Source organism: Stomoxys calcitrans, chromosome 4 (genome assembly GCF_963082655.1).
Source record: "Stomoxys calcitrans chromosome 4, idStoCalc2.1, whole genome shotgun sequence".
Lineage (NCBI taxonomy): Eukaryota > Metazoa > Arthropoda > Insecta > Diptera > Muscidae > Stomoxys > Stomoxys calcitrans.
Window position 1 is genome coordinate 122974224 of NC_081555.1, and position 27732 is coordinate 123001955.

Here is a 27732-nt window from a genome sequence, read left to right on the forward strand (position 1 = left end):
GGTCTATAACCTGATATAGCTGCCATATAAACCGATCTTGAGTCTTGATCGACATTAAATGTCGCGACGATCGAGAATATATATACTTTATAGGGTCTCAGACGAATAATACGCATAGTTACAAATAGAATGACGAAATTAGTATACCCCTATCCTATGGTGGAGGGTATAAAAAACACTTAAATAAATTTAATTACATTTACTTATATTTTTCGTTTTATTTTAATTTCTAAAGTTTACAAGGTTTTGTTTCTTGTTTTGTTTAACAAAATGTGTTTGCCGTTATTAGTAGCATGCCGAAATAAATATTTATATTTAAATTATAACAAATCATCACATACTAACTACAATAATATATATATAAAATATATGTACAATAGAACTTATACTTAAAACAAAATAAAAATTCACTCTTTTATACTAAAAAGAATCCTAGTCGCTATAGGTTTATATTTATACAAAATTCTACATACAGTTTTATTCTGTTTCCTCATTAATTTTTCGTCATTTTTGTTTGTTATTTTTTAAGCTACAAAACTTATGACGCGAGTATGGTCGATACAAATAGTGGGTGAGTACTTAAATCCTAGTTTAAAATTATAAACCAATTATTCGAAATAATACAGTCATTTCTCTACAAAAGAGCAAAGAAGTCTTAGCTATATAGATACATAAGCGAATATGTCTAAATGAGCGACAAAAGAAAACAAAACAAAAAAACTCTTTTGGAATGTAGCTGCTCTCGTTGCATAGTTTTCACACAATATTGCAATTTTTTTTGGGAAGGATGTGAAGAGGGGAGTATGCAGCAAAAGCCTAGGCTTATCTCACTGATATGCCATTTATGGTTATGACATTGCCAGCTGCAGGTTCGGGTTCATAAACCTCGTCGTTGTTGCGCATTTCATAGGGGGCATCATAGAATTGTTCATTGGGTATTTGGTCGTAGATGTTTTCTAAAAAAAGAAAAAAACAATGTAAACAACAGTAAAAAAAGTTTAATTTTAAGGATTTGTAAGCTCCTACTCACCTCTTGCTGAATTACCATTGCCATTGGCCAATGCCCTGCCCGCCCCATGGAATGTATTGAACGTAGCCGGTGGCCCATTATCCATATGCATTCTTGTATTGGCCTCCAGTGTTGAATATGACATTACTGCAGCATTTCTTTCATCTTTGGTCTCTGCAGCTTGAACATTTTCCGTATTCTTCACCGGTCGCGCCTTATTACGGTGTATAAATATCAAACCAATCACAAATAGTAGAGCTATAATAACTGTAGCTCCAATTGCTATGCCCGTTCCAAGACCTGAACTTTCTTGAGCTTCGGTCGCTGCCAGTTCACAGCGGGGCTCATCACCACTCCAAACACCATCTTCGGTACATTTGCGCAAATATTGGCCAATGCGATTGAAACCAGGAACACAGTGATATTCTGCCGAACCTCCATAAATTGTTGTTTCGTTGACAACTATAACTCGTCCATTCTCAATGAGCAGAGGACGGCCACAATCGACAGCTGTTAAACAAGCAGAACAAGAAATTGGTATTGGGTTTAAAAAGTTATTTTACTGCAAAATTTTTTCATAATATTAATTCCATAGGAAATTTGGCACAAAAATATATGTATGGTTTATGGAAATCTTTGTCAACATTTCACTTTTGCAGGAAATTCGGTCAAAATTTCATTTCTGTAGGAAATTTTATCAAAATTTAATTTCAATGGGAAATTTTGTCAAAATTTAATTTTTATAGAAAACTAGCCAAACCGGTCCCGCTCCGCTGCGGCTTCTTTAACTATCTAATATCTTCGCCCTGAATGTGGATATCGAAAATCGGACAAAATTTAAAGCGGTGGTTATCCCTTCTTAATGCTGGCAACATTTGCGAGGTACCAAATAGTTAAGCTATCATTAATGTGTGAGAAGTTTGCTCCTGCTCGGTTCCTGGGCAAATTTTTACTCTACTCCCAAATGCCTTTCTTTTGAGTCCAATATTACCGTATTGGTAAATATTTCCGGTTTAGGGGGAACCCCAGACCACTTGGCCCTTAAAGTTAATATAAGATTCGTGCTTTACTTTCAACAACATTTCATATGAGCCCCACAATGGCGTGATCGGTAAATAAGTTGTGTTTGAGGGTGGAGTATACCCCAGGATCTTTGTCCCGAAAATGAATACCAATTTCCCGAAAATCAATCAATTTCCACCCAAAATAGCTCTTATATAACATATATATAACACATGGCTCAATTCATTGGCGGGTTTTGGGCAGCTCCAGCGGCATTCGATCCAAACAAAAGAAACCATGTTTTGTTTTAGGTGACTGTGAGGTGCAAACAAAAATTTCGAACTAATCACATTGCCAATCTCCGAGATTTGGTATTTTTGAATATTAGAGTATTGAGAATTGCTTTTTAGGGGAGTCATTTAGACTCAAATATGGATATCAAATTCATGCTCCACTTCCAAATCCCTTTAATTTGAGCCCCATATTGCCATGGTCGCTAAGTATGAACCGTTTGGAGGATGTTTTGGGACTGGAGCGACCACCGGCCCTTTGGCCTGAAAATATACATCAAATTCGTTCTTTACTCCCAAATACCATTGATTTGAGCTCCCAAACACTTGCCTCCAAAATTGGATATCAAATTCATTCAATTACCTTATTCGACGTATTTAGAGGAGAAAAACCGCCACCTAGACTTGCATGCAAATGTTAATATTATATTTGTAGTCTACTGCCTAATATCTTTCATTAGAATCCCATATAGCCATGGTCGGCTGATATGTCCATTTGGGGGTGGGCGACCTCCTATTACTTGGACTTAATTTGTTACGCCATATTTGTTATCTACTGCCGGATACTTTTCATTTGAGTCCCATATTGACATGAACGCCGATTATATCTGTTTAGAGGAGTTTTGGGGTTGGGGCGGCCGGCTCGGAACTGGGAGCCAATACCTTTCATTGTCCTGATCGGTACACTTTTATTTTGGGCAGTACTTTTGGTGTAAGGGGATTTTGGTGAAATTTAGAAAATTAATTGAAATTTAGAGCAGTGAATTGTGGCGGGTTTGGTCCAGTTCCGACCATATTTTGATAAGGCTGCTATAGATTGTGAATTATGCATTTTTCTACCAGATTTAAACGTTGTTTATAAAGGGTGATTTTTTAGCTATTATCTTTTTGACAACACTGTTTTAAACAGCTCACGTATGTTTCGTGGTTTGTTTTACTCTCAAACATCTTCAGGTTGGTCTATAATTTAACCATGAATCGTCTTAAAAACGAACAACGCTTGCAATTATTGAATTTTATTATCAAAATGCATGCTCTGTTAAGAAAGTTCATCGCGCGCTTCTTCCATTAAGCGACGAAGCCCATTTTTGGTCTAATGGATACGCAAAAAAGTAGAAGTTTCACTTTTGGAGTAAAGATCAGCCAGAAGCATTGCAAGAGCTACTAATGCTGATGAAAAAGTCACATTTTAGTGCGGTTTATGGGCTGGTTGCATCATTGGACCGTACTTCTTTAAAGGTAAGGCGAATCGTAACGTAACTGTCCAAAATGCAAGAGCTTGACTTGAATAGCATGTTGTTTCTACAAGACGGTGCCACATGCCACACAGCACTCGTAACAAAGGACTTATTGAGCGGCGAGTTCGGTGAACATTTTATTTCACGTTCAGGACCAGTCAATTGACCACCTAGATCGTGCGATTTAACGCTTTTAGGCTAATTTCTGTGGGGCTATGTTAAAGCTCATGTCTATGCAGACAAGCCCGCTTCAATTGAGGCATGGGAAGACAACTTTGAAGCATTTATTCATGAGATACCGGCCGAAATTTTGGAACAAGTATGCCGAAACTGCACTAAACGGATGTACCATTTGAGACGTAGACACGGTCAACATTTGCTTGAAAAAATCTTCAAACACTAAATTATATGGACCGTACTATGGATTCAAAAAAAGATTTCATGATTTTTCTGAATATATGTTAAATTCACACTTTATGTACCCAGTGGTGGGTATCAAAAGTTCGGCCCGGTCAATTCGTGTTTTTGGACAGCAATAAGGATTCGAAAAAATACGCTACAAGAGTGGACCTGTAGATGATAACTCGCATTTTCAAAAAAATCTGGTAGGAAGACGATTCGCCCCTTCTTCGAAGTATGAACTTTTTTCACCATAAGAACATTCCTTTTGTGCATTCAAAATTATTTGTTTTTGCTTTACAGTCACCCCAGGAATTACTACCAAACCAATAGTTGCCCAATTTATTTATTGCCTGACCTTTTGCCAATCTCTCAAATATAGCTCGAGTATAGCTGATTGGCTGTTATGCATGTATGCAGGTATGTAGTAGGTATTCAAAGCTCGGTCCGTTCGAATTTACAGGTTTATACGTGTTTTGATTGCAACCATGAAACAAATTTTTCGACACTATCGATAGTGAAGAAGAAAAATGTCGAACATATCGAATGGATCGAATATAGATATTTTGCCAGTGTACAAGACCCAGAGGGTAGCACGTTTTTACAAGTTTTATACTTACGTTTACACGTTGGACTCTTGCCCGACCATTTGCCATTCTTTTGACAGACTCTGGTATCATTGCCATTCATGCTGCGGCCTCGTTGACATCTAAATTTGGCCAGTGAGCCAACAGATCTTTCACCAGCCTCTACAATAAGACTTTCAGTCAGTTCAGGCTCATCACAGGTAATCTCAACACATTGAGGGGCCTCATGACTCCAGCTACCATCTTCGGTACATAAACGTCGGGAAACACCATCCAATTTGAAATTGGCATCACATTCATAAAGAGCCGCTGCTCCATAGTAGGTGGCATTAGTGGCCAAAGTCATTTTTCCATTGGTTATGTTTTGGGGAGGCCCGCATTCGACATCTGAAAAACAAGGCAATGAAATCATTCACTTAAGAAGAAGACGATGGGAGTATAAGTCGTCTACTTACAAACACACTCAGGTACATTGCCACTCCATTGGCCATTGTCTTCACAGGTTACCAATGCCTCACCCACCATTTTGTAGCCACGCTCACAACGATATTTGGCCAAGGCTCCAATTCTAGTAGACCAAAAGATAGAAATATTAGTCGTTACTTGATGGGATATAAAGGTGTGGCAATTGGTTAGGACCAAAAAGCATACTCCAATGGATTGTCAAAATCGTTACATGCGACAAATTCTAAGAAGTTTCGCGCAAGAAACCCTGGATCTAAAATCAAAATCGAGAATCGAAGTTCCATTTTAAACTATCTTTGACCTTTCTTTATTAACCCACACGCAGGGGATATCTCTATGAATGCAATGCATTGCATCGGCGAATTTCAGGAATTGAAGGGGGAAGAGGAAGTAATGGCTATTGGCATTTGTCTTAAATCTCTAGATATCATAGTGGAGGGAGGGGGGTACATTAGCCGGAAGTCGATACAATATACGAACGGTTCGGGCGAAAAAAATTTCTCTGTAAAGCATAGTCTGATTTACTGGCCAATCGACTACGAACGGGTGTGAGTTTCTGGAAATTATTTCTGACAAACATCCCTACATCCGGAATAAGAGGCTGAATATCAGATAAGCACACACAATGAAATTACCGATATAAAAGCGCCATGCCACCCCTTATTACGACGATGTATACGGGAGGCAATAAAATTGAATAATCGCTCTCCTCTGTACACGGTCTAGTACGAGTAGCTCCAAAGATGATTTGAATACCCAGCCCATACATGCGAGTTGTATTCCTTATGAAAGTGGTATAATTGTTAAGAAGATCAAATGAAGTTATTTAAAGGTTGATTTTTTAAGAGCTATAGGAAAGTTTTCTATAAAAAAAACACATACCATTCACAGTTACGTTACGCATACCATTCACAGTTACGTTGCGATTCAAATCATCATTGAAGAAGTACGGCCCAATGATGCCACCAGCCCATAAACTGCAGCAAACTGTGACTAATTCTGGATGCATTAGTAGCTCTTGCAATGCTTCTGACTGATCTTCACTCCAAAATCGACAATTCAGCTTATTTACGTACCCATTGAGCCAAAAGTAAGCTTCGTCGCTGAATACAATTTTGATGATGATGAACTTTCAAAACAGAGCACGCATTTTGATATCAAAATTCAATAATTTGCTAGTGTTGTTCGTTTGTAAGACGATTTATGGCTAAATTATAGACTAAACTGAAGATGTTTGAACTGTTCAAACCGGTGTTGCGAAAAAGATAATAGCTAAAAAATCACTCTTTAGTTCTTACACCGCTTAAGGATGCATCTTGCATGCTTCCTTCGACACTTCGAATACATGATAATCCCAACGGTCGTCACACTGTACCTTCATGCCCACTGTACCTCATGCCCACACTGTACCTTCATGCCCATCAAGAGCTTCTGATTGCTCGATAATTATACCGTTGATAGAAAGAGATGATCGTAATGAGTCAGCGAATCGTTTTTGAACAACAAACACCAATGAGTTTTCTATGCATTATAATCTACTCTTTTCCTTCAACCCTAGCATATTCTAGTAGAGTGTATCGTCCTCAATCTCTCAAGGACTCGTCCTATGGTCGAATAAGTATGAGTGATAGAGATTACTGTAATCCGCAAATTAGTAGATCGAATTCGATATCTGATGCTACAGATCATTGATAAACAAAAAGGAGAAAGAGAAAAGACAGATGTCTGGGGAACATCTGCAGCCAATCAATACCCCCCAGATGAGGACCCATCTACAACGATTTCTGAGAAATCAATATAAACCGAACGATACTATTACTGACACCAAAAGCGATACCCTTTAATAGGGGCCCACCGTGTCAGACCCTAACAAATGTCTTGGAGATATCTAGAGCAATGTTGGGCACATGTGCTATTGTGCGTAATATTTCCAAACCCATGGACTTATGTTCTTGTTCGCGAAAACAGATATGAGCAATAGTGTGAGTGCATTTGCTTGCCACTGATCTGGAACCACGACCTTACTCTGCTAACTGGTGATTTAAACGACTCCAACGTTCCGTGGAGCGATTTCTTCGGAAGCTGTACTGTTGATCGCTAAGAAGGCCATTTATCTATAAATACCTATTAAGGTGGATATTAAATATGCTATCCATAACCTTGGAGATATCGGATCTTATCGCAATTGACCGGTTATTCACAGGGTTGTTCGTCTCAGCCTTCTTGAGAATCAGCTGAACGTTCGCAAACTTTCAATGTGCCAGGAATACTCCCGCACTCTAAACAAGGTTGAGAAGGTTGTGTAATGGACGAGCGAGCGTCAAAGAAGCGCAAGCATGTGGTGACATTTACATTGAGATTCCCTTTTAAATGTACGTATTCGAAATGTCTATTTAGGTGGTTGATTGCTCACCGGCAAGAAAGAATTTCGTGCAAATATATCAGCCAACAGATCAACCTTATCAACCGAGTCGGTTAACTTCTGGTTATCTTTAACAAGGGTTGCGATAGATGAAGAGCTACCTTTTACCATTTTTTCAAACGATCAAAATCGCTTACTTCCTGTTATAGAAGCAAAAGCCTTAGTACGTAGAGGGTGTTCGTACAGAAATTTCTCGCGTCCAAGCACTTTGTCACACAATGATATTGCCTGTTTACGCAGCAGTTCAGTATTGACGTTCTTATCCAAGCGCCAATTCCTGAATGCCTCCTCTTTCGTTCTGACAGAATCCTCGCATGTCTGACTAAACCAGCTTTTGTCGCCTGATTTAAGCTTTAGTGTTGTAACTGGAATGAATGTCTTAATTCCTTTTAAAATTATCTACTCGATCGTTTCATCTAAAGCATTTACATCGTCATCTAGAAAACTAAGCTCGTATATGAATATTGACCACAGGGAGGCCACCGTGGCGCAGAGTTTAACATGTTCGCCTATGACGCCATACGCTTGGGTTCAAGTCCCGGCGTGAACATAAAAAACATTTTTAGCGGCTACATTTGCGAAGCTACGTTTGTGAGATATCCTGTCATTTTAGAACTCCTTTACCAAGTGGTGCCTCTATGCGGCACACCTTTTGGAATCGGCATAAAATGGAGGCCCCTTGTCATTAAGCTTAAACTTTAATCGGACTGCACTCATTGATATGAGAAAAGTATCCCCTGTTTATAAATGAAATGTTCATGGGAAAATTTAGTACATTGACCACTTCGGGAATGAGGAGGAAACAGTACGAAGACCAGAATACGAAAAAGATGCTGAAACAATGCAGTGCTGGTAGTTACCAAGAGATGCAAGAAAATTAACTTCATTCCTTACAGGATTAAAAGTCATAAAAACACCAAGAGTATTATTTTGGTGCCCTTAGACACACGCGATATTTTTTGTTTCGTTCACTAATTATGCTGAACCACTTTGCGTAGTATGACTGCAATGTCGTATGACAGGAATGGAAACGCCAGGAGCAGTTATGGACACTGAAATCCCCAGAGAGTGGTACCCAGGGATGTGAAAATCCAGTGGATCTGAATCCTCATATACCTGAATCCTACCTGGAGCCAGAATGTTAGGGTGAAAATGGTGAAAATGGAAATGAGCATGCAATGCAAAAAAATTTGTTCTCAAAGCAGCCAAATCTTATACACCCCCACTTTCTATCACATTTCTCAAGTTATATATGCATCTTTATAGGCTAACAAAAAGCATTATGGATAAGAATTGCTTTACTATTGGAGCTATATCAGGTCATAGACCGATACGGACCATACTGGTTTGAATGTTGGATACCATAGTAGAAGTCATTGTGCAAAATTTCAACCAAATCGGAAAGGAATTGCGACCTTTAGGGGCTCAAAAACTAAAATCGGGATATCGATTTATATGGCAGCGATATCAGATTTCGAACCGATTCAGACCATATTTGGCGTAGTTGTTGGATGTAAACAAAAAAAAAAAACATTTCCTGCAAAATTTCAGCGAAATCGGATAATAATTGCGACCAATAGAAGCTCAATGAGTCAAGATCCGAGGTTAGGTTATATGGCAGCTATATCAGGTTATGAACCGATTTGAACCATTCTTAGCTCAGTTATTGGGAATGAAAACTACACAGCTCATTCAATATTGTAGTTGAATTGGATAAGAAATGCGCCCCCAAGAATTCCAGACCCAAGATCGGTTTATATGGCAGATATATCAAATTTACAGTCCCAACCGACCTGCACTAATGGAAGTATTTGTGTAAAATTTCAAGCGACTAGCTTTAATTCTAAAGAGTTTTGAAAATCGTACTACAAATAAGGGGTGACCAAATTGAGGAGCTTGACAAAAGGCGCCAGGACAACCTGGGGCATTGTCATTCCGTTTGCAATACATCGAAATATCCATTTCCGACCCTACTAAGTATACATATTTCGGATCGTCGTAAAATTCTAAGACGATTTAACGATGTCTGTGTGTCTGTCCGTATATCCGTCTGTCACTCTACAGCCTTCTAAAGTAGAGATATTGAGCTGAAATTTGGCACAGATACGTCTTTTTGATGCACGCTGGATAAGTTCTTAAACGGTCCAAATCGGACCATATTTGAATACAGCTGCTAAATAGACCGATCTCCCAATAAAGTGTCTGAAGATCATAAAAGCTTTATTTTCCATCCGATTTCTCTAAAATTTGAATCCGATCCAAATATGGTTCGGGTCGGACTATATTAAGATATAGCTGTCATATAGACCGATCTGCCGATTTAGGGTCTGAAGCCCATAAAAGCTTTCTTTTTTATCCGATTTCGCTGAAATTTGAAACAGTGAGTTGTGTTAAGCCTCCCGACATCCGACCCAAATATGGTTCAGATCGGAAAACTGCATATATTACCCGATTTCGATGCAATTTTAAACAGTGAGTCGTCGTAAGCTTCCCGCCATCTAACCATGATATTGTAAAGATCAGACGATATTTAGATATAGATGTCATATAGACCGATATGCCGATTGAGGTTCTGAAACCCTCAAAAAGCTTTATATATTATCCGATTTCGTTGAAATTTTAAATAGTCAGTAATTTTAGGCCTCGCGACATCCGACTTAAATATGAATCAGATCAGACTATACAAATATAGCTGTCACATAGACCGATCTTTTAAATTTAATTCCATAAAAAGCAGATTTTTCGCCTGATTTCGCTGAAATCGTTACTTGTATATGAGTTCTCGGGATCTGAATAAAATATGATCGAGACCAGCCCTATTTACATGTGACTTGGATATAGTAGTGGAGTTCTAATATAATAGGATGATTATTATATCCTTGGTGGTGGGTATCCCAAGTTCGGCCCGGACCAACTTGATGCCTTTTTACTTTTTTTTTTTGATTTTCCTCCACCGTGTAGTCTCATGCATTAAATTAGCCCACCTTCGTCTTCCCCGTGAACAAACAGAGCCCAGTCATGACTTAATGGACTTATAATGTCAAGACGACCAAGAATATATATATACTTTATTGGGTTGCAGATTAATATTTCCATGTGTTACAAACGGATAACGAAATTAGTGTACCCCCATCCTATGGTGGAAGGTATAAAAACCAGAAGGTTAATTTTGACCATTATTTCTTAATGGAAACTTGCTAGGATATGTCGTAGATTGTGATTTTGACAACCATCATAAATTGATTCACCCTAATATACACACACATCTTTTTAACTCCCTTACCTATAAGTTTGTGCTGAATTCGATGCTGATTCCGAAGTTCGTATCAAAGTTCTTCCATACATGCGATCATTGCCTGTGACTGAAAGTAGACTGTGGGCAGCTAATGCTGGTTCGGAGCAACGTATTTCTAAAAAATATTTTTAAAAATTTTTTATTATTTTTTTCATATTTCAATTTGACATTTTTCAAACCTTCACATCTTGGCGATGCATCACTCCAGACACCAGTTTCCATACATGTACGTTTGGGTACTCCATTCAATTTGTGGGATTGAGTGCAACTAAATGTGACTTCAGAGCCAACATATGTTGTATTGGTGGTATACTTAAGTGATCCATAAGGTATGGCTGTAATTTCTCCGCAGTCGATATCTGAAATTGGGAGTACAATAAATTTATGATTCAAATATAAACTGGTTTTTATATATGTCTGCATGCTATTTTAGCTCCGATTTTATATGGAACTGAATAACAGATATGTATACAGACCTAAGATTTATTTCGTTAAAGTACTCTTTTTCTGACCCGGTCTGCGTAGTCGGTTGTCCGGACGAACCGGACTCTTACTCCGCAGCCCTAGACAGAAAATAGCACTTCAACTATAACAAGACGTGTATAAAGACCTAAGATTTAGTTCGTTAAAGTACTGTTTCTCTAACCAGGTCTGCGGAGTCGGAGTTCAGTTAGGAGTTGAAAAAATTTGCCTCAACTCCGAACCGGAATCTGACTCCGCAGCCCTAGACAGAAAATAGCACTTAAACTAACTAAACCACTACAACTGATTTTATTTTCCTCGAGAAATTGTTTGCTCTATATACCTCCTAACCTCTATATCATATAATTCTTTCAAGAATACTTACAATCACAGAACGGAGCCTCAGCACTCCACTCGCCATTATCCATACATTCCAAAACTGGGTCCCCCTTCAACACATAACCTGGATCACAATTATACTGAATCTTCGAATGTACATTGTAGTCGTAGCCAACAACAAATGAACCAGTTGGAACATTGGGTGTATCGCATGTAACCAATTCACAAATGGGCGCATCGCCAGACCATTTTCCATCCTTGGTGCAAAAGAATTCAGCAGAAACATCTGTGCTGCCATCTAACCAATAGTCATCTTCACATTCATATCGGACAATTGAGCCAACAGTGGTGGTACCATTTAACAAATTCACCACGCCATGATCAGGGCGGGCAGGTGAGCCGCAATCTACAAATCGGCAAGATGGAGCTTTACTGGACCATTCACCTCCCAAGCCGCAGGAAATGATCTTAAGGAAAGGAAAAGGGTTACAAACGCATAACGAAAAGAAAACTTTTTAGAAGAAGTAGTAGATTTTTTTTTATAAAATTCTGTCTATGAAAACTTCTGCCAAAATTCTTTATTTTAAGACATTTTATTCTCTAGCCTCAGAAAATTGTTGTCTTCCTATTCTTGCTTACCGGTTCTCCCACCAAAATGTAACCCGTATCACACTCATAGGTGGCTGTAGTTCCGGCTCTCTTGTCGCTGACTCGCACAGTGCCGCCCTGTATCTGGGGAGGTTCCGGACACCAGTCAACCAAACATTCAGGCTGTTTTCCGGTCCATCCCTCCAATTCGCAGGTACGATTCTCGTTGCCAATCAACGTATAGTTTTCGTGACATGAATATGTGGCCTGTACACCATAAGTAGTGCGCTGTTCCGAAAGTAGCACTGAACCGTGCTCCAATTCAGGCAATGGACCGCAATCGACATCTGCATACAAAGCAAAATAAAATAAAAAACAAAACAAACAAACAACAATAAAAAACACATAGTAATAATAATGCATAATACCAGACGTAAAAAACAAAAAAGAGTGTCGAAAAAAGCCACTGACCAAAGTGCATCATACATGTTGTTGCACTTTTACCCACAGTTTTTTTTTTTTGTCAAAATAGTGGTTTTGGGTTATTTCAGTTTAGTTTTGGTTGTTTATCTACATACATTTACAAGTGGGTGCCTTTCCGCTCCAGGTGCCATCGGTGCGACACGTACGTTCTGCATCACCGATTAATGAATGACCCTTGGGACACTGGTATTGTATTTTGCTGTTGATGGTAAAATTTTTACCAACAATAGTCGTATTTTGCTGCGAATCTGGTGAACCACAAGATAGCGGCGCTGTAGATGAAACACAAGAAAAAAAGGGGGAAAATCATAAAACAAACTTCGCATTTGGAAAGTTTTAACACTTCGTTGAGCAAACAATTGAATGGCGATGGGGAAAACATTGAAAATTGATAGTTTCCTATGAGGGCTAATGGTAATGAGCGGTAGTTCATTGTTATAGCATCTGTGGTAGGCAAAATGAAGGAAGCGGAACTAGTGTATCAAATTTTTCTTTGGGGAAATGTGGTTCAATTGTGGAATAATGACTCAAAGATTTTGAGATAAAACTTAATCAAATATGGACATTTTATTAATATTCGCATATGTAATCCTAGTCTAAATTAATCGATTAAATGAATGGCGGGCGGGTTGATTCGTGTCGCTGAAAAAAAAGTTTAAAATCGTATTGCAAATACGTTATCTATGTGTAATTCTAAGAAACTTTTCCGAAGAAACCATGTATCTAAAATAAAATCCTAATCCGCGCCTCTCGACTCGGAACCTATTATTTCTAGCATTTATTTTTTGGCAAAGGCGGGCATATACGTTTTTATGTCGAGAAGCGCGAAATAAGACTTTGGTGAAGATACATGGTTTCTTCGGAAAACTTTCCGAAGAAACCACGTAGGTTACGTTTTTGCTATACGATAAAAAAAAAAATCAACTAAAAGTGTGCTAAATTCGGTCGGGCCGAATCTTATATACCCTCCACCATAGAACGTATTTGTCAAGTTCTTTGCCTGGTATCTCTTTCTAAGCAAACAAAGGATAATGGATAAGAACTACTATACTATTGGAGCTATAGCAAGTTATAAACCGATTTGGGCCATAATTGGTTTGGCCAAAGTGGAAGACATTGTGCAAAATCTCAGCACAATCGGAAAAGAATTGCGCCCTCTATAGGCTCAAGAAGTATAATCGGAAGATCGGATGATATGGGAGATATATCAGGTTACTAACTGCCATACTTGGCACAGTTGTTGGAAGTCATAGCAAAACACTTTGGGCAAACTTTCAGCTAAATCGGGTAATAATTGCACCCTCTAGCGGCTCTAGAAATCAAGATCCGAGATCGGTTTATATGGGAACTAAAGAACCGATTTAAACCATACTTGGCACAGTTGTTGGGAGTCGTAACAAAACACTTCCTGCAAGCTTTCAGCCAAATCGGATAATAATTGCGCCATAACTGTTTAGGCTTGCTTTGTTTCAAATTTGAGCCAAATCGGATGAAAATGTAGGAAGAAGCCAACTCTGAACCGATATGGCTCATTTGCAATCCCCAACGACCTACATCAATTAAAAGTATCTGTGCCAAATTTCCAGCGGCTAGCTTTACGCGTTTGACCGCTATCGTGATTTCGACAGACGTACGGAAGGACGTTGCTAGATCGGCTCATTATACCGAGACGATCCAGAATACATATACTTTATTTCGAGGTGCTACAGAATGACTATATTAGTATACCCCCATCCTATATTGGTGGGTATAAAAGTTCCGCGTTTTTTTTTTTAATTTTTTTATACCCTCCACCATAGGATGGTGGTATACTAATTTCGTCATTCTGATTATAATACCTCGAAATATGCATCTAAGGCCTCATAAAGTACATTTATTCGTGATAGTCGTGACATTTTAAGCCGATCTAGCCATTTTTGTCCGTCGAATCTAACTTTCGAAGGAGTAAAGCCAGGCGCTTGAAATTTTACACAAATACTCCTTATTAGTGTAGGTCGGTTGGGATTGTAAATGGGCCAAATCGGTCCATGTTTTGATATAGCTGCCATATAAACCGATTATGGTTATTGACTTCTTGTGCCTCTAGACGGCGCAATTCTTATCCGACCTGGCTGAAATTTTGCACGTGATGTTTTGGTATCACTTTCGACAGCTGTGCTGAGTATGGATCAAATCGGGTTATAACCTCATATAGATGACATATAAACCGATCTCCCGAGTAGACATCTTGAGCTTCTAGAATAACTCAATTTTTATCCGACTTGGTTGAAATTCTGCACATATCATTCACGAATGACTTCCAACAACGGTGCTAAATATGGTCTAAATCAGTCTGTAATAGCCTGATATAATCGCCGTATAAACCGATCCCCCGATTAGACGCTTCGAGCTTCTAGAGGGCGCAATTACTTTCCAATTTGGTTAAAAGTTTGCATATGTCGTTTCAACTAGTGTTTCAACTATGGTCTAAACCAGTCCATGACCTGGTATAGCCGCCATATAAACCGATCTCCCGATTAGACCTGTTGAGTTTCTAGAGGGCGCAATTCTTGTCCAATTTGGTTGGAACACACATGTCGTTTTGGTATGAATTCCAACAACTGTGCCAAGTATATTGCAAATCGGTTGATAACCCGATATAGCTGATGTATAAACCGATCTCTCAATGACACTCTGAGCCACTGGAGAGTGCAAGTTTTACTCGATTTGCCTGCCATATGGAGGTGGTATTTTTCAATGACTTCTAGCTGCCATGACAAGTATGGTCCATATCGGTCAATAACTTGATGAAGCTCACATATTGATTGAAAAAGTCGTTCAATGAACTTGACAAATGCTATCCATAGTGGAGAGTACATAAGATTCGGCGTGGTCAAACTTAACACGCTTTTACTTGTTTTTGTTTGACTGCGGAAATTTTTGCCAGTTCCAATAAATATTAAAAATCCTAAAATCTTGTGTTGCAATCTCTGGCTTCCCTTCTCCATTTGCAAAGAAAATCCCCGATCATTGAGTTTGTCTCGAAAGAACTACAGACGAAAATTGTAAAATTAAATAATCTTCGAAAAGCCTGAAAATAAAAAAATTCCCCGGCCGGGATTCTAACCTGGGCACACAGCGAGAGCCGTTGCCGCTGTTTAGCGTTCGAAGCCATCAATACAACTTACAACAGATGCACCGAATCATGTGTATACCACGGGAGTAGAGTAATTGTGTAAACAAAAAATCTGCCATTACACAAAAACACATGCATAGGGGAAAAGTACAACTAAAAGACAAGGTTATCGAGCGTGGTTAATATGGTATTTGCATATGTCGAGGTGTTATAAACAGAATGACGAAATTATCCTATGGAGGAGGGTATAAAAATATTTTACGGCGGCGGCCGAAATATTTTTAAAAACTCGAGCGATGTAAAAAAAGTTTTGAAATTCGATTCCAATACAATATTGAGGTGCAAATTGCATTAATTTTAGGGCTGTATTTATTTGGGTTGATTTTTCATAAAGCATAATTGCACCAAATTTGGGTTAATTTTCTACAATATTTCAATTTGGGGTGCATTTGTTTGAATAACTGAGGAGACATTTTAGAAATACGTCCTCAAGTTCAACCAGATCGGAGAAACACTGCCACTCCAAGATGGGAAAACCCTAAAGACAAGGAAATAAACAAGCAAACAATTTTCGACATCCTCGTCAAGACGGTTTCTGCAGTAATCATTATGAGGGAGGGAAATAAATCCACAAGGTTTTATCTGTTGATCTGAGATATAAAAAATGTTCTGGACATTTGTAAAGGAGGACATAGGTTTTCAGGAAAATGCTAAAATTGACGGAGTTAATAAGAAAACACTGAAAACAAGGCAAAATTATAAAACGCTTCATACCTCCTTAACGGTATACGATGGCGTAGTACATTATGCATGATTTAGATCTCTTCAAGCTCTTTCTTCAAAGACCTTAATCTTGCAAATCAGTTCATTAGATGAAAAGTTATAGCCCTTTAAAGGTTGTATAAGTCAAAAGTGGTCAACTTTGACATCCTGGATATCACCCTGTATTTAAGATATAGACCAGGGATGCAATTTTTTTGAAGGCCTATGTCCTCCTGTATAATTATTCAAAACATTTTTTTACCACTTAGGTCAACAGATAAAAAGTTGTGGACTTATTTCCAATATATTCGCCGTTTGACCCACTGTGCGTCGAGAAATTTTATTTGTCATTTGGGAACTATCTCAGCATACTGTAGTCCAAAATGAAACAAATATCGCTATCACTTATAGTTCGAATATCAAGGCGATGAGCGAATTTACTAGGTCTTAGGACATACTGATTCGGCCCAATTCTATCAACGGCTTAAGATATCAATTTCTCCCCAATATGCAATGTTAAGGAGACATTTATTTTTGATTGCATTTCCTTATTAGTCAACTTGGTGCTAGTAACTGCATTATTACCGCTGGTTGTAACATTGTTTCTGGTACCCAAATATGGATATGCCGGTATATTATGGACATATATAAAAAATATTTAAAGTTGAACAATTTCAAGAGTGAAGAATCAAATGTAAACTCACAGTTATCTTCCAATTTTAAAATGTATTCATTCAAATCTCAAGTAAAAAATTGTTAACAATGCAGGCAAACACATTCCTTCATCTTTGTTACATTAAATTAATTGGTGAATATGTCGATAATCTACCTAAGTATAATATCTTATTAAAAATACTATTCATTTTGTAATCGTCATGCGGAACTTCTTCTAACGTAAAAGATGAAATTATGACTCATATTTTTGATGAAAAGAACAAAAAACTGTCTGGAATAAAATAGCAATAAATACCATTGAAATTTAATGACAGTTCTTTATTCTCCAATTATTTACTCATATAAAATAATCGATTTCATTATTCTTTGTAAACTGAAATCCACTTACCATGCTGGCATATGAAGTGCAAATAATCCAGATTGCAGCCTACATCGTTCCACAGCCAATTGCGGCCACCGTCCAATACCACGCAATTTTGTTCTCCATTATAGTTGTTTGGTTGATCTTTACCCCAAGCTGGTTTCTGTACTATTTCACCTGTAAACGAGCAGAAAAAATGGCAAAAATACAAATCAGTGTTTATAAATAAAAGACGAGGGAAACACCAAAAAAGCCAAAGAAATCATAAAAAAACTGTGCCCACAATCAAGGTTAAATTGAATACCAAATAAATCAATGGACACAAAAAAATTTAACTATTAACAAAAAAAAAATCATTCAAATGCACAACGGCCAATCAATGTTACCACAACAACAGAATGAGCCACCATTTAGAGAAAAATAGTTATGAAAGAAAAAGAATAATGCGGAATTTATAGAAAACAAAACGACGAAACTTTCGTTTTTCGAGTGTCTCAAAACAATAAAAAGGAACCTTAAACAAATCATTGGGAATGGCATAAACGGTATTGGTGTGGTGTGCTGAGCGCATACGCAAAGTATCTACAATTTTGGTTAATTTCACGGTAATTACTGAGACCACAAATGAACGTTTGTTATGATAGTAGGGGTCGTTACTAGACAGAAGAAAAATAAGCAGCATTAATTTGTTTTTATATTTTGCAATTTAACATTTTTTCTGAAAATGAATTTTTAAAAAACATTTAAACTAAAATCACTTTTTAAAGAAATGTGCTTTGGCGCCAAAATTAGACTAAATTTCTTTTATAGAAATCAAGATTTTAAAATATTTTTCTTAAAAATCAATTAAATATCTAATGGCTATGTTGATTTGTTCAATGCAGAAATTGCTTTTTTCATCTTCTTTGGCTTAAAGACCAAAACTATTGAAATTGGTAAAAAAATCAGATTTGTATATGGCCAATTTTCGTACCTTATATGGCCTTTGTAAGCGCATTAATTAACCGATCTTCTCAAATTTTTTTACACTTTTTGCTTTTGTGACTAACACTATGTCTTTGACTGGCACAATGTCTATGACTACAACAATGTCTATGACTACCGTAATGTCTATGACTACCGTAATGTCTATGACTATGTATGGTCTATACACCCATAGAAGAGTTTGCACCAAACGTGCTCGTTTCAGGACTATACGGTATTGATAGTAAAGCAACACCGTATGGTACAAAAACAATCCCGGATGGTATGGATGAAACATAAAATGATTACTACCGTTTGGTACTAGCCTTTGTACCGAACTGGTAATGGTTTTAATACCAATCTGTTATTGGATTTAGCACCAGACCGGTATTGGTTTTAGTACAAAACCATTATTTATGATTCCACCCCCTAATGAACCAAAAAACAAGTAAAAAGGCATTAAGTTCGGACGGGCTGAACTTTGGATACCCACCACCTCGGGTATATATGTAAAACCCCCTTTCGTCACAATCCGATGAAAACTGGATAACTTATGCACTTAAATTTGGCACGGACAATGAGTAATAAATATAAGTCACTGTTCATTTTTGTAGAACAAAATATTGGTCTTTTTGGCAGCTATATCCAAATATAAACCGATCTGAACCACATAGGACACGGATGTCGAAAAGCCTAACATAAGTCATTGCGTCAAATCGGATTGTAAACGAGGTTTTTATATGGGGCCAAAATGTTAAATCGAGAGATCATTCTATGTGGCACATATAACCAAATCTGGACCGATCTGGACCAAATTAAACAATGATATTGTAATCATTCTATTGTACTTTATTATAACTTCACTACTATATCCGTAGTTATATCTTAATGGGGGATGGTCTCTAGTAACATTTTCGGACAATAAATATTTTTTTTTATGGGATTAAGACCCCATATTGGAAGACCTATATGACGGTCTATATGACAGATATACCTATATAGTCTGATCACATTTGGGTCGGATGACGGGAGGCTTAAAACAACTCACTCGGATAAAAAAAAGCTTTAAAGAGCTTCAGACCCTTTACCGGCAGATCAGTCTATATAGTACCTTTATCCAAATATGGTCCGATTTGGCCCGTTCAAGAACTTAACCAGCGTGCATCAAAAAAACATACCTGTGCCAAATCTCAGCTCAATATCTCAATTTTTGATGGCTGTAGAGTGATTAAAACAGATGGACGGATAGACGAACAGACACACGGACATTGTTAAATCGTGTTAGAATTTTACGACAATCCGTTATATATATACTTTGTAGGGTCGGAAATTGATATTTCGGTGTGTTGCAAACGGAATGATTAAATGAATATACCCCCTATCCTTTAGTGGTGGGTATAAAAAACCATTGAAAATAATTTTAATCTAATCTAACAAAGCTCAACAACATATCTTTCGCGATGACAAGAATACAAATTTGACGCCGTCAGTTCTTTAAAGCCTCCTTTTTCTGGTATTGAATTGATACCAAATGGTATTAAAAATCTTTGCCAATGACAAGAACATAATAATACCAGGTGGTATTGGCAAAGTGCAATCATTTTCCTATCAGTGTATAGTATCCATATCAGTGGCTTCCATATATATTTATGTCCTGATTTACTTTTATAAGGACCCAATAACTTAAATTTTCCAGCAAACTCGATGAAGTTCGGTAAGCCTTGATTTATTGATCATCTGCACATCTCTTAATTTTTGCATCAATAACAGTTAAGATTTTAATAAATATACATTGCCTGATTTTCACTTATACCTTAGGCACTAAAATATTGCAAAATCAAGTTTTGCCAAAATTTTGGTAAAATGAATATCGACGAAATTATATACGATAAGATAGGCTTGGATATATACATGATAGGCTTGGATAAGAATTGCGCCCTCATTAAGAATATTCGGAAGATCAGTTTATATCGGAGCTATATCAGGCTTTTAACCATACTTGGTACACCTTGTGGAGGAAATAGCCAAATCGGATAAAACTTGAGCCTTCTAGAGGTTCAAGAATTATTATTTGGTTATTGGTTTTTATGGGAGCTATATCTAAAACTGGGCCGATTTGACCCATTTATAATCCCAACGCACCTAAAAAAAAAAGAAAAAATGCATGCAAAATTTCAAGCGCCTAGTTTTGCTCCTTCGAAAGTTAGCCTGCCTACATTGGAATACGGTTGTGTGGTTTGTGAACCCATTCTACAAGTGCGTGATCAGATTGATTCCCAATTCTTAACTTCTACGAAATACTCGTCATTAGACTATCTTTAGTGAGATCTAATTACTAATTAAATAATCCGTTTCGCTTTTTGTGTGGTGTGTATAACAAATTGTATAGTAGTATATCCTTCACCGATTCTATTCATGTAATAAAGAATTCTATCCTTCGTCTGTAGCTTGTTGTAGAGGTTGCCAAAGAAGACTATTCATTGTATTGTTCTTTAATTGTTGTGTAATATCTATGTTGCTTTAGATGTTGATCTAACTAAAGAGTTTAGCTGGCTGGGAAATTTTTAGATATCCAACCCATAGATGGACGATAGAAACAGGTCACACCATATTGGTATAATTGGGGCGACTATAGGTAGGTGGCCTGGAAAAAATGGAAGAGGTTTCGAATTGGATACCTCCAACGACACTTGAGGTCGAGTGCGAGGCAGACAGCACAGTCTTGGATTGACGGAAATCTGGATTTGGGAATCTGGAGGTCTATGCTGGGGGTCTACATTGAGACTGAGATCTGTTTCCGACTGCCTGACCATAATACAGTCCTGCGATCAGGGAAAGTGTAAGGTAGTGTAGTGTTTTCATGAGGACGTCGAGCAATAGCAACCAGGGCGGTGGGTCATGAATATTATTGAAGAGTAAGAAGGAGATTTACGTCTATTCTGAGGATGGCACGATTCGCATTGTTTGGGTAAGGGAATAAAGGTGAATGAATGACCAGATGATTTGGCAGTGAAGGCCAGATGACTGCCGTCATTGAACTTGTCAATACGTGTCGATGCAGTCCGAGTTAAGGGTGTGGGCGACGAAACGGTTGGTAGGACGAAATGATCGGGCCAAAATTGTGGCGATTGCAGCCTCAAGAGGCCATATCGGATAAAAGATATACATGGGAACTATAGCTAAATCTGAACCGATTTTGTCCAAGTTACCAAAAAAGTGAATTGTGCAAAATTTTGTGACAATTGGACAAGAAATGCGATATGTACCTTGATCACATGAATACATGGGCAGACAGACAGACGTATATAGCTAAATCGAATCAGAAAGTAATTCTACGCCGATAGGCATATTTATCAATGGGTATAATACTTCATGTAATATGGAACCATCAATATAGAAACCTACCATACCTACCTTACACGCAGCAATTTAGTAGTCATGGTCAATGTTCAGAGGAATTAAATATGGCATTAAATTAAGTGCATCAAATGATGTCATCCACAAATAACCTTTTCTTTGAATCCGGTTAGGTATGCAACTGTAGGTGAATTTTTGAAGTGCCATCCACCAGACTACAACACTTTATTCGCATAGCATTACAGATCGGACAACTGCAATATACAGCAAGTGCATGGCATGTGGCTTAGAAAACTAGAGATTCTATAACCTTTCTTCAACATTTTCGGTAAACCAAAAATAAAGAATTATTCCTTGTAATGTATTTCGACAATATTTTTTCAGACAAACTAATTTAAACAAAATATTCTTTTTAAATGAATCTACCCCTATATCGTGAATTCAAGGTTTTTTTTTAAATATTTCTAATAATATATTTCATTTATTCCGATTGTAAATAAAGGACATATATTCTTCTAAAAGGAAATTTTGACAAAAACTAACTAAAGCCATTAAATTTTGAAAACCTCTCACGAAAATACAACAATGGCATTTTTTCCTTTTTCTTTAACGTCACAGGTAGTTTTGTTAATATTTTTCCCACAACTTCTATCCATACGAACGAACGATGCGGCATTAAATAAGCATCATTACAGTATAAAGTGGAAAGACCTCTAGCCCTTAATTTATTTACAACGTGGATAATGAAACTCTATTGTGGAAGTCATGCCATATTAACATCATAGTTAAATCAATAATTTGTCATGGTCGGGATATGAAGAAGACAATCCCATCTTTTTTCCAACTGAAAAAAATACTCTTCCCAATTTCGAATTAAAAACATGTCGCTTAATTTCAAGGCAAATCATTATGAAGATCAAAGACTTCCCCAAGTGTTAATTGTTGTAAATCAAACAACAATGTTTGCTTTTTATCTGCCAGCTAATAGTTGTTAATGATAATGATTGTTTTTTTTAATTATTTAGGTTTCATGTAATAACTATTTTCGCTGCTTAATTTTCCCCATGGCCTTGTGCGGCGACTAACATTAAAGGCAAGAATGCGTGTAAATTATGTTTCTGTTTCTTTTTACTTACCATTTACCCATTTCCAAGTGCGTGAAGTAATGCCCGGCTCCTTTTGGGCACCAATCCATACCAGTTGAGTCTTCAATTCTCCCTTGCGTCGTTCCAATTCAGACAGAATGTAATCGTTGGCAGCTCCACGAAAATCGTGCACCAAATCACCACCTATAATAGTGATGCAAAATACAAAATGATTGTAAATTATTAAAATCATGTTGGCGTTGTCGTTGTCTTTTATCTGCGGAAAATGACAAAGCAACAATTGTTTGTATGCGTAAATTCTATTGATTTGGGAAATTTATGAAAATTCGTGATTTTTGCACAAAAGTGAACAATTGAAGACCTGAGTTTGTGCCGATATATGGCATTCGTAGGCTGGTAAAATACAAAATTAGCATTTAAATTCAAACTTCGTTTAAGAATTCCAATAAAAAACCTTAAGACCTATTTAAATTCATCAACATGAAGTATTCAATACTTAAACTGTATTCCCAACATCGAACAGATATGGTGTTCTACGTTGACCGCACGCAGTTCGTAACTAAAGCCAATTGAGATATTGTGTTTGTTATTCTGTACTCATAAATTTGGCTACATACGAACAAAAAAATTTTAAAACAATTAGGGAATATGTTCAAGCTGAGCTTTGGACACTCACCATCATGGATGCCTTCTCAACTATGTCTAATTATTAATTTTAACACAGAAAACAAGACTTCCTGCGTAATCAAAAATACGAATAGTATGATCCATCTTTATATGAGACTAGCTGAGCCCGGCCCGCTTCGCTGCGCCTGATAATGCTATGTTGGAGAAAAGAACTTTTAATTTGGAAATTTCTGCCTAATTTTAGTTGAAAATGTATTTCAATTTTCCTGTGAATTTTTCTATTCTCAAATACCTCTTTTTTAAACCTCAATAAATAAAAATCCTGTCTAAGGGTGTGGTGGATCTCATGACACTTGGTCTCAAAAGTGAAAGTCAATTTCGCTCTACTACCAATGAGCTTTCATTTAAGATCCATACTGCCATGGTCGGTAAATATGTCCGATTTGAGGGTTTTTTTGGGGGTGGACTGACCCACGAAACATTTGATCCCACAATTGGATATCAGATTCGCTTTCATATCTCAAATACCTTAAATTTGATACCTATAATGTAGTGAATGGTCTATAAATCCCTTTGGCGTGTTTTGGGGGTGGACGGCCCTCCTGGGCACTCCACCTCAGATTCTGATACCAAATTTTTGATTTAAGGTTAATGTAAGTGTGCAGCTCCGAGACCAAGTGTTTTTGAAAATTATTGTTTAGGCCCGTCTTAGAGTGGGAGAGTAAAAAAATAATACCGCAACGAAGTCCTAACGAAGATAAATGCTGTAGCATCAATTTTGACCACTCTGCCCTCTTTCTGTCCATGTTGGCTTCTGCAAATTGGCACCATTGACGGGCTGTTTTCAATTGGATCAAATCCATTTAAAAACGGTCTTTGAAAGCAGCCAGTAGATGGCGCGAACTTAAATGTTAGTTAACGACAAGGTTTGCAACTCCTTCTATCACCCTGAACGTCATAATTGTTGGGGTACGGCGCTCTACATTGATTTGTGTCCCCACACATTAATTAAATCACACAGTATCCTGTTAGTTCATTATGATTGATCGACAGTTTTGGGGTGAGGTGATGCGCTAGATATATGATGCCTTTAATTTAACACCATATTGCCATGATTGGTGTATACACCCATTTGGTGGAGGGTGTCTATATGAGGGTTGTGCGCCACACTCCATCTGTCACTTGAGCACATATTTGAATGACGCGCTCTTCTTAAAAATATCTATCATTTGATCCCCCATTGTTATCTATTGAAGACGATTTTTGGAGGTAAAGCACCACCTGGATTCTTGGAAACAAAGTTTATTGTCATATTTGTAATCAACTCCCAAATACCTTTCATTTAAGTCTTATATATCGAGTAAAATTCCCATTTGGGGGGCCTTGGGGGTGGAGCGACCTTCAAACACTTGGACATAATTTTTTATGTCATATTCGTAAACTTCTCCCGAATACCTTTCATTTGAGCCCCATATTGATATGTACGTCCAATATGTTGGTTTGGGGAACTTTTGGGGTTGGAATAGCCCCCGGGTTTCTTGGACCCAACTTATAATTAAATATTCGTATTCTACACTCCAATGCCTTTCATTTGATACCCATATTGTTCCGATTGGTCAACCTTGATTTTGGGTGATGTTTTTGGGGTAACACGGGAGGGCGCGCTCCTTCCAATATCAATAAATTATATAGCCTATTCCTCCTTTCGGACCATATTCGTAATCTACTCCCGAATACCTTTCATTCGAGTTCCATATTGTCATTGTCGTCCAATATGCCTATTTGAAGGGGTTTTGAGGTCGGCGCAGTCCCCTAGGTACTTGGATCCAAATTTTGATATCAAATTTGTATTCTACTCCCGATTACCTTTCATTTGAGTCCCATATGGCCCCGGTCGGTCCCCTTTAATTTTTGGGTGAAACTTTTGGGCCCCTTGAGATATCAAAATACTATATAGCCACTCCCCACAATCTGTGAAAATTTTAAAGAAATCGGTTCAGCCATTTTTGAGTCTATACGGAACCAACAAATTTACAAATCCACAAACAAGCAAATTAATTTTTATACATATATTATATTATTATACATATAGGGCCCCCTTTATATTATATTATTATACATATAGGGCCCCCTCCGCTCCGCCTACTTTTACCTATTTTGAAATAGCCTTAGGGTTTGTATTTTATTGAACAGATAGATGGGGTTGTCCTCCCATCAACATGCGTTTTTTGCTAATTTTAAGTGTAGAGAGGCCGCCCTTGATATATGCATTCAAATCAGAAAATCAGATGCATACTCTACGCCGACAAAATTGAAAACCCCGTATTGTATGATCGGTATATATCTATTTGAAGGGTTTTGGGCCTTAGACCCTGCAACCCACATATGAATGTCAGATTCGTATTCTATTCCCAACAGACTTCAATCTTCACCGATGGCTCCAAATTGAGATGGAGAACGATATTAACGGACTACTTTCATGCTCTTAACATCGACGTATCGTCAAGACTCCCGAACTCGTGCACGGCATTTTAGTCGTCATTATGATAGGAGTAACCGAAATTCTGGGAAGGGATCATATTCTTTTTATATATAAAAATTAATTTGTGTTGGTTTGTGTGTTCCTTATGGACTCAAAAAGGACTGAACCGATTTCCATGAAATGTTCACTGATGGTGGTATAATGATCCCGTGGGGCGTGAATTGGGGCGGACCCTCCCCCAGATCTCTGTGATGGGTGGTGAGATTTAAGCGAAATTATGTGTGCTCTGTTATAGTACCCCAAAAATAAAAATTTGGTATCTAAATTTCGGATGGGGTACCTAGGGGGGCTGCCCCACTCTAAACCTTCCATATATATATTTAGGCCAATCACGACAATATGGAACTCAAATGAAAGATCTTTAGGAAAAAAAACCTATCTGATATCCAATTGTCGGACCAAGTGTGAGGGGGACCACCCCAACCCCCAAAACACCTCTAAATCGGACATATATACCGACCACGTTAATGTGGGTGGGGCTCAAATTAAATGTATTGGGGAGAAGAGTACGAGATTGTGGACCCACTTTCGTATGTATCTTAATAGGATTCGATTGGTCCATTAAAGAACTTAGCTAAATTTATTCTCATGTCTCAATTTTTGAAGGCTGTAGAGTAACTGAAACTGAAAAACGAGCAGACACGGGGGCATCAGAAAAGACTCAAGACCGATAGATTATATGCTAGAAACAATCAAAATATTTAAAGGGTTTTCCCGATACACGAAAACGTATATCTGTAAAATTAATAGGACTTAGTAGGTATAATCAACTAATATTCGTTATCAACACTTAGTTTTAGGCGACCCCCAACTTTTGTGTGATCACTTGAACATTTCACTAGAAATTATATTAAGCTCAAACAAAATCGTTACTCACCCGTCAATTGGCACATTGATTGAGCCTTTTCGAAACTCTCGCCCTTCGTTACATGGAACTCATAGCAGGTTTTGGAAAATGTAGTCAGCACAGTATCAACTCCCAATTTTGAACTTAAACAACGATCCACAGAAAATTCATCATTGGTAAAGACTTCGACTTCACACAAGCTCAAACTGCCTTCGACACCCACCAATTGTATGGCCACATATTGACCAACCAGAGGACGGGCACAAGTAAAAGTCTTGGTGATGCCCTCATCCAGAGTTCCAGGATACCAGGCGCATAAAGGATTTCGCTGTAAATCGGCACTGCTATTGCCCACACGTATTTCCAGATCTTGCAAAGGCTGATGACCACAACAGCCACGTGTGGTAATACGCACCACACGCACTGCCTGTGGGGTTAACAAATCGACACGCCACCAAGGCGAAGGTTCTTTCTGTGTTTCCGAACATTGTTGTCCATCGGGATTTTTGTTACCCGGTTGACCATCATTGGCAAAATGAGCGGGACCAGCTCTTGTGTAGGAGCTTTGATTTACCGGCTTGCGATAGGCCACATTTGAGCCACAAAATGGCAATTCCTTTTCCCAACCCGAGCGTGGATCACATCTTAGGGTCGATGAACCGAATAACTCATAACCGGGATCACATTCGTATTTGGCTTCCAATATTGAGGTGCCATCCGTTACGGTCTGGACTTTGGCATTTAACGGTACAGCAGGAGGTCCACAAACTGAAAAGATAAAGAGGAATTGAGAAGAAA

At 37.8% G+C, this 27732-nt stretch overlaps 2 protein-coding genes across 3 annotated transcripts in view; one reads left to right on the forward strand and one right to left on the reverse strand.

The window, feature by feature from the left end:
• Positions 1-27732, forward strand: part of LOC106095965 (mucin-2) — a 316849-nt gene that overhangs the window by 51279 nt on the left and 237838 nt on the right. For both annotated transcript variants that reach the window (XM_013263431.2, XM_059368100.1), the window contains exon 2: positions 530-571. The gene's annotated coding sequence lies outside the window, so the exon portion shown is untranslated. The remainder of the gene's footprint in view (positions 1-529; positions 572-27732) is intronic.
• The window catches only part of LOC106095964 (sushi, von Willebrand factor type A, EGF and pentraxin domain-containing protein 1), a 126318-nt gene continuing 98784 nt past the window's right edge, over positions 199-27732 (reverse strand). The window contains exons 2-13 of the mRNA XM_013263429.2: positions 26965-27702; positions 22949-23101; positions 17520-17669; positions 12675-12851; positions 12148-12443; positions 11555-11975; positions 10887-11066; positions 10696-10822; positions 4981-5093; positions 4559-4912; positions 1031-1519; positions 199-956 (exon numbers count right to left, since the gene is read on the reverse strand). Coding sequence (XP_013118883.2) covers positions 823-956; positions 1031-1519; positions 4559-4912; positions 4981-5093; positions 10696-10822; positions 10887-11066; positions 11555-11975; positions 12148-12443; positions 12675-12851; positions 17520-17669; positions 22949-23101; positions 26965-27702 — 3332 coding nt within the window. The 3' untranslated portion in view covers positions 199-822. The remainder of the gene's footprint in view (positions 957-1030; positions 1520-4558; positions 4913-4980; positions 5094-10695; positions 10823-10886; positions 11067-11554; positions 11976-12147; positions 12444-12674; positions 12852-17519; positions 17670-22948; positions 23102-26964; positions 27703-27732) is intronic.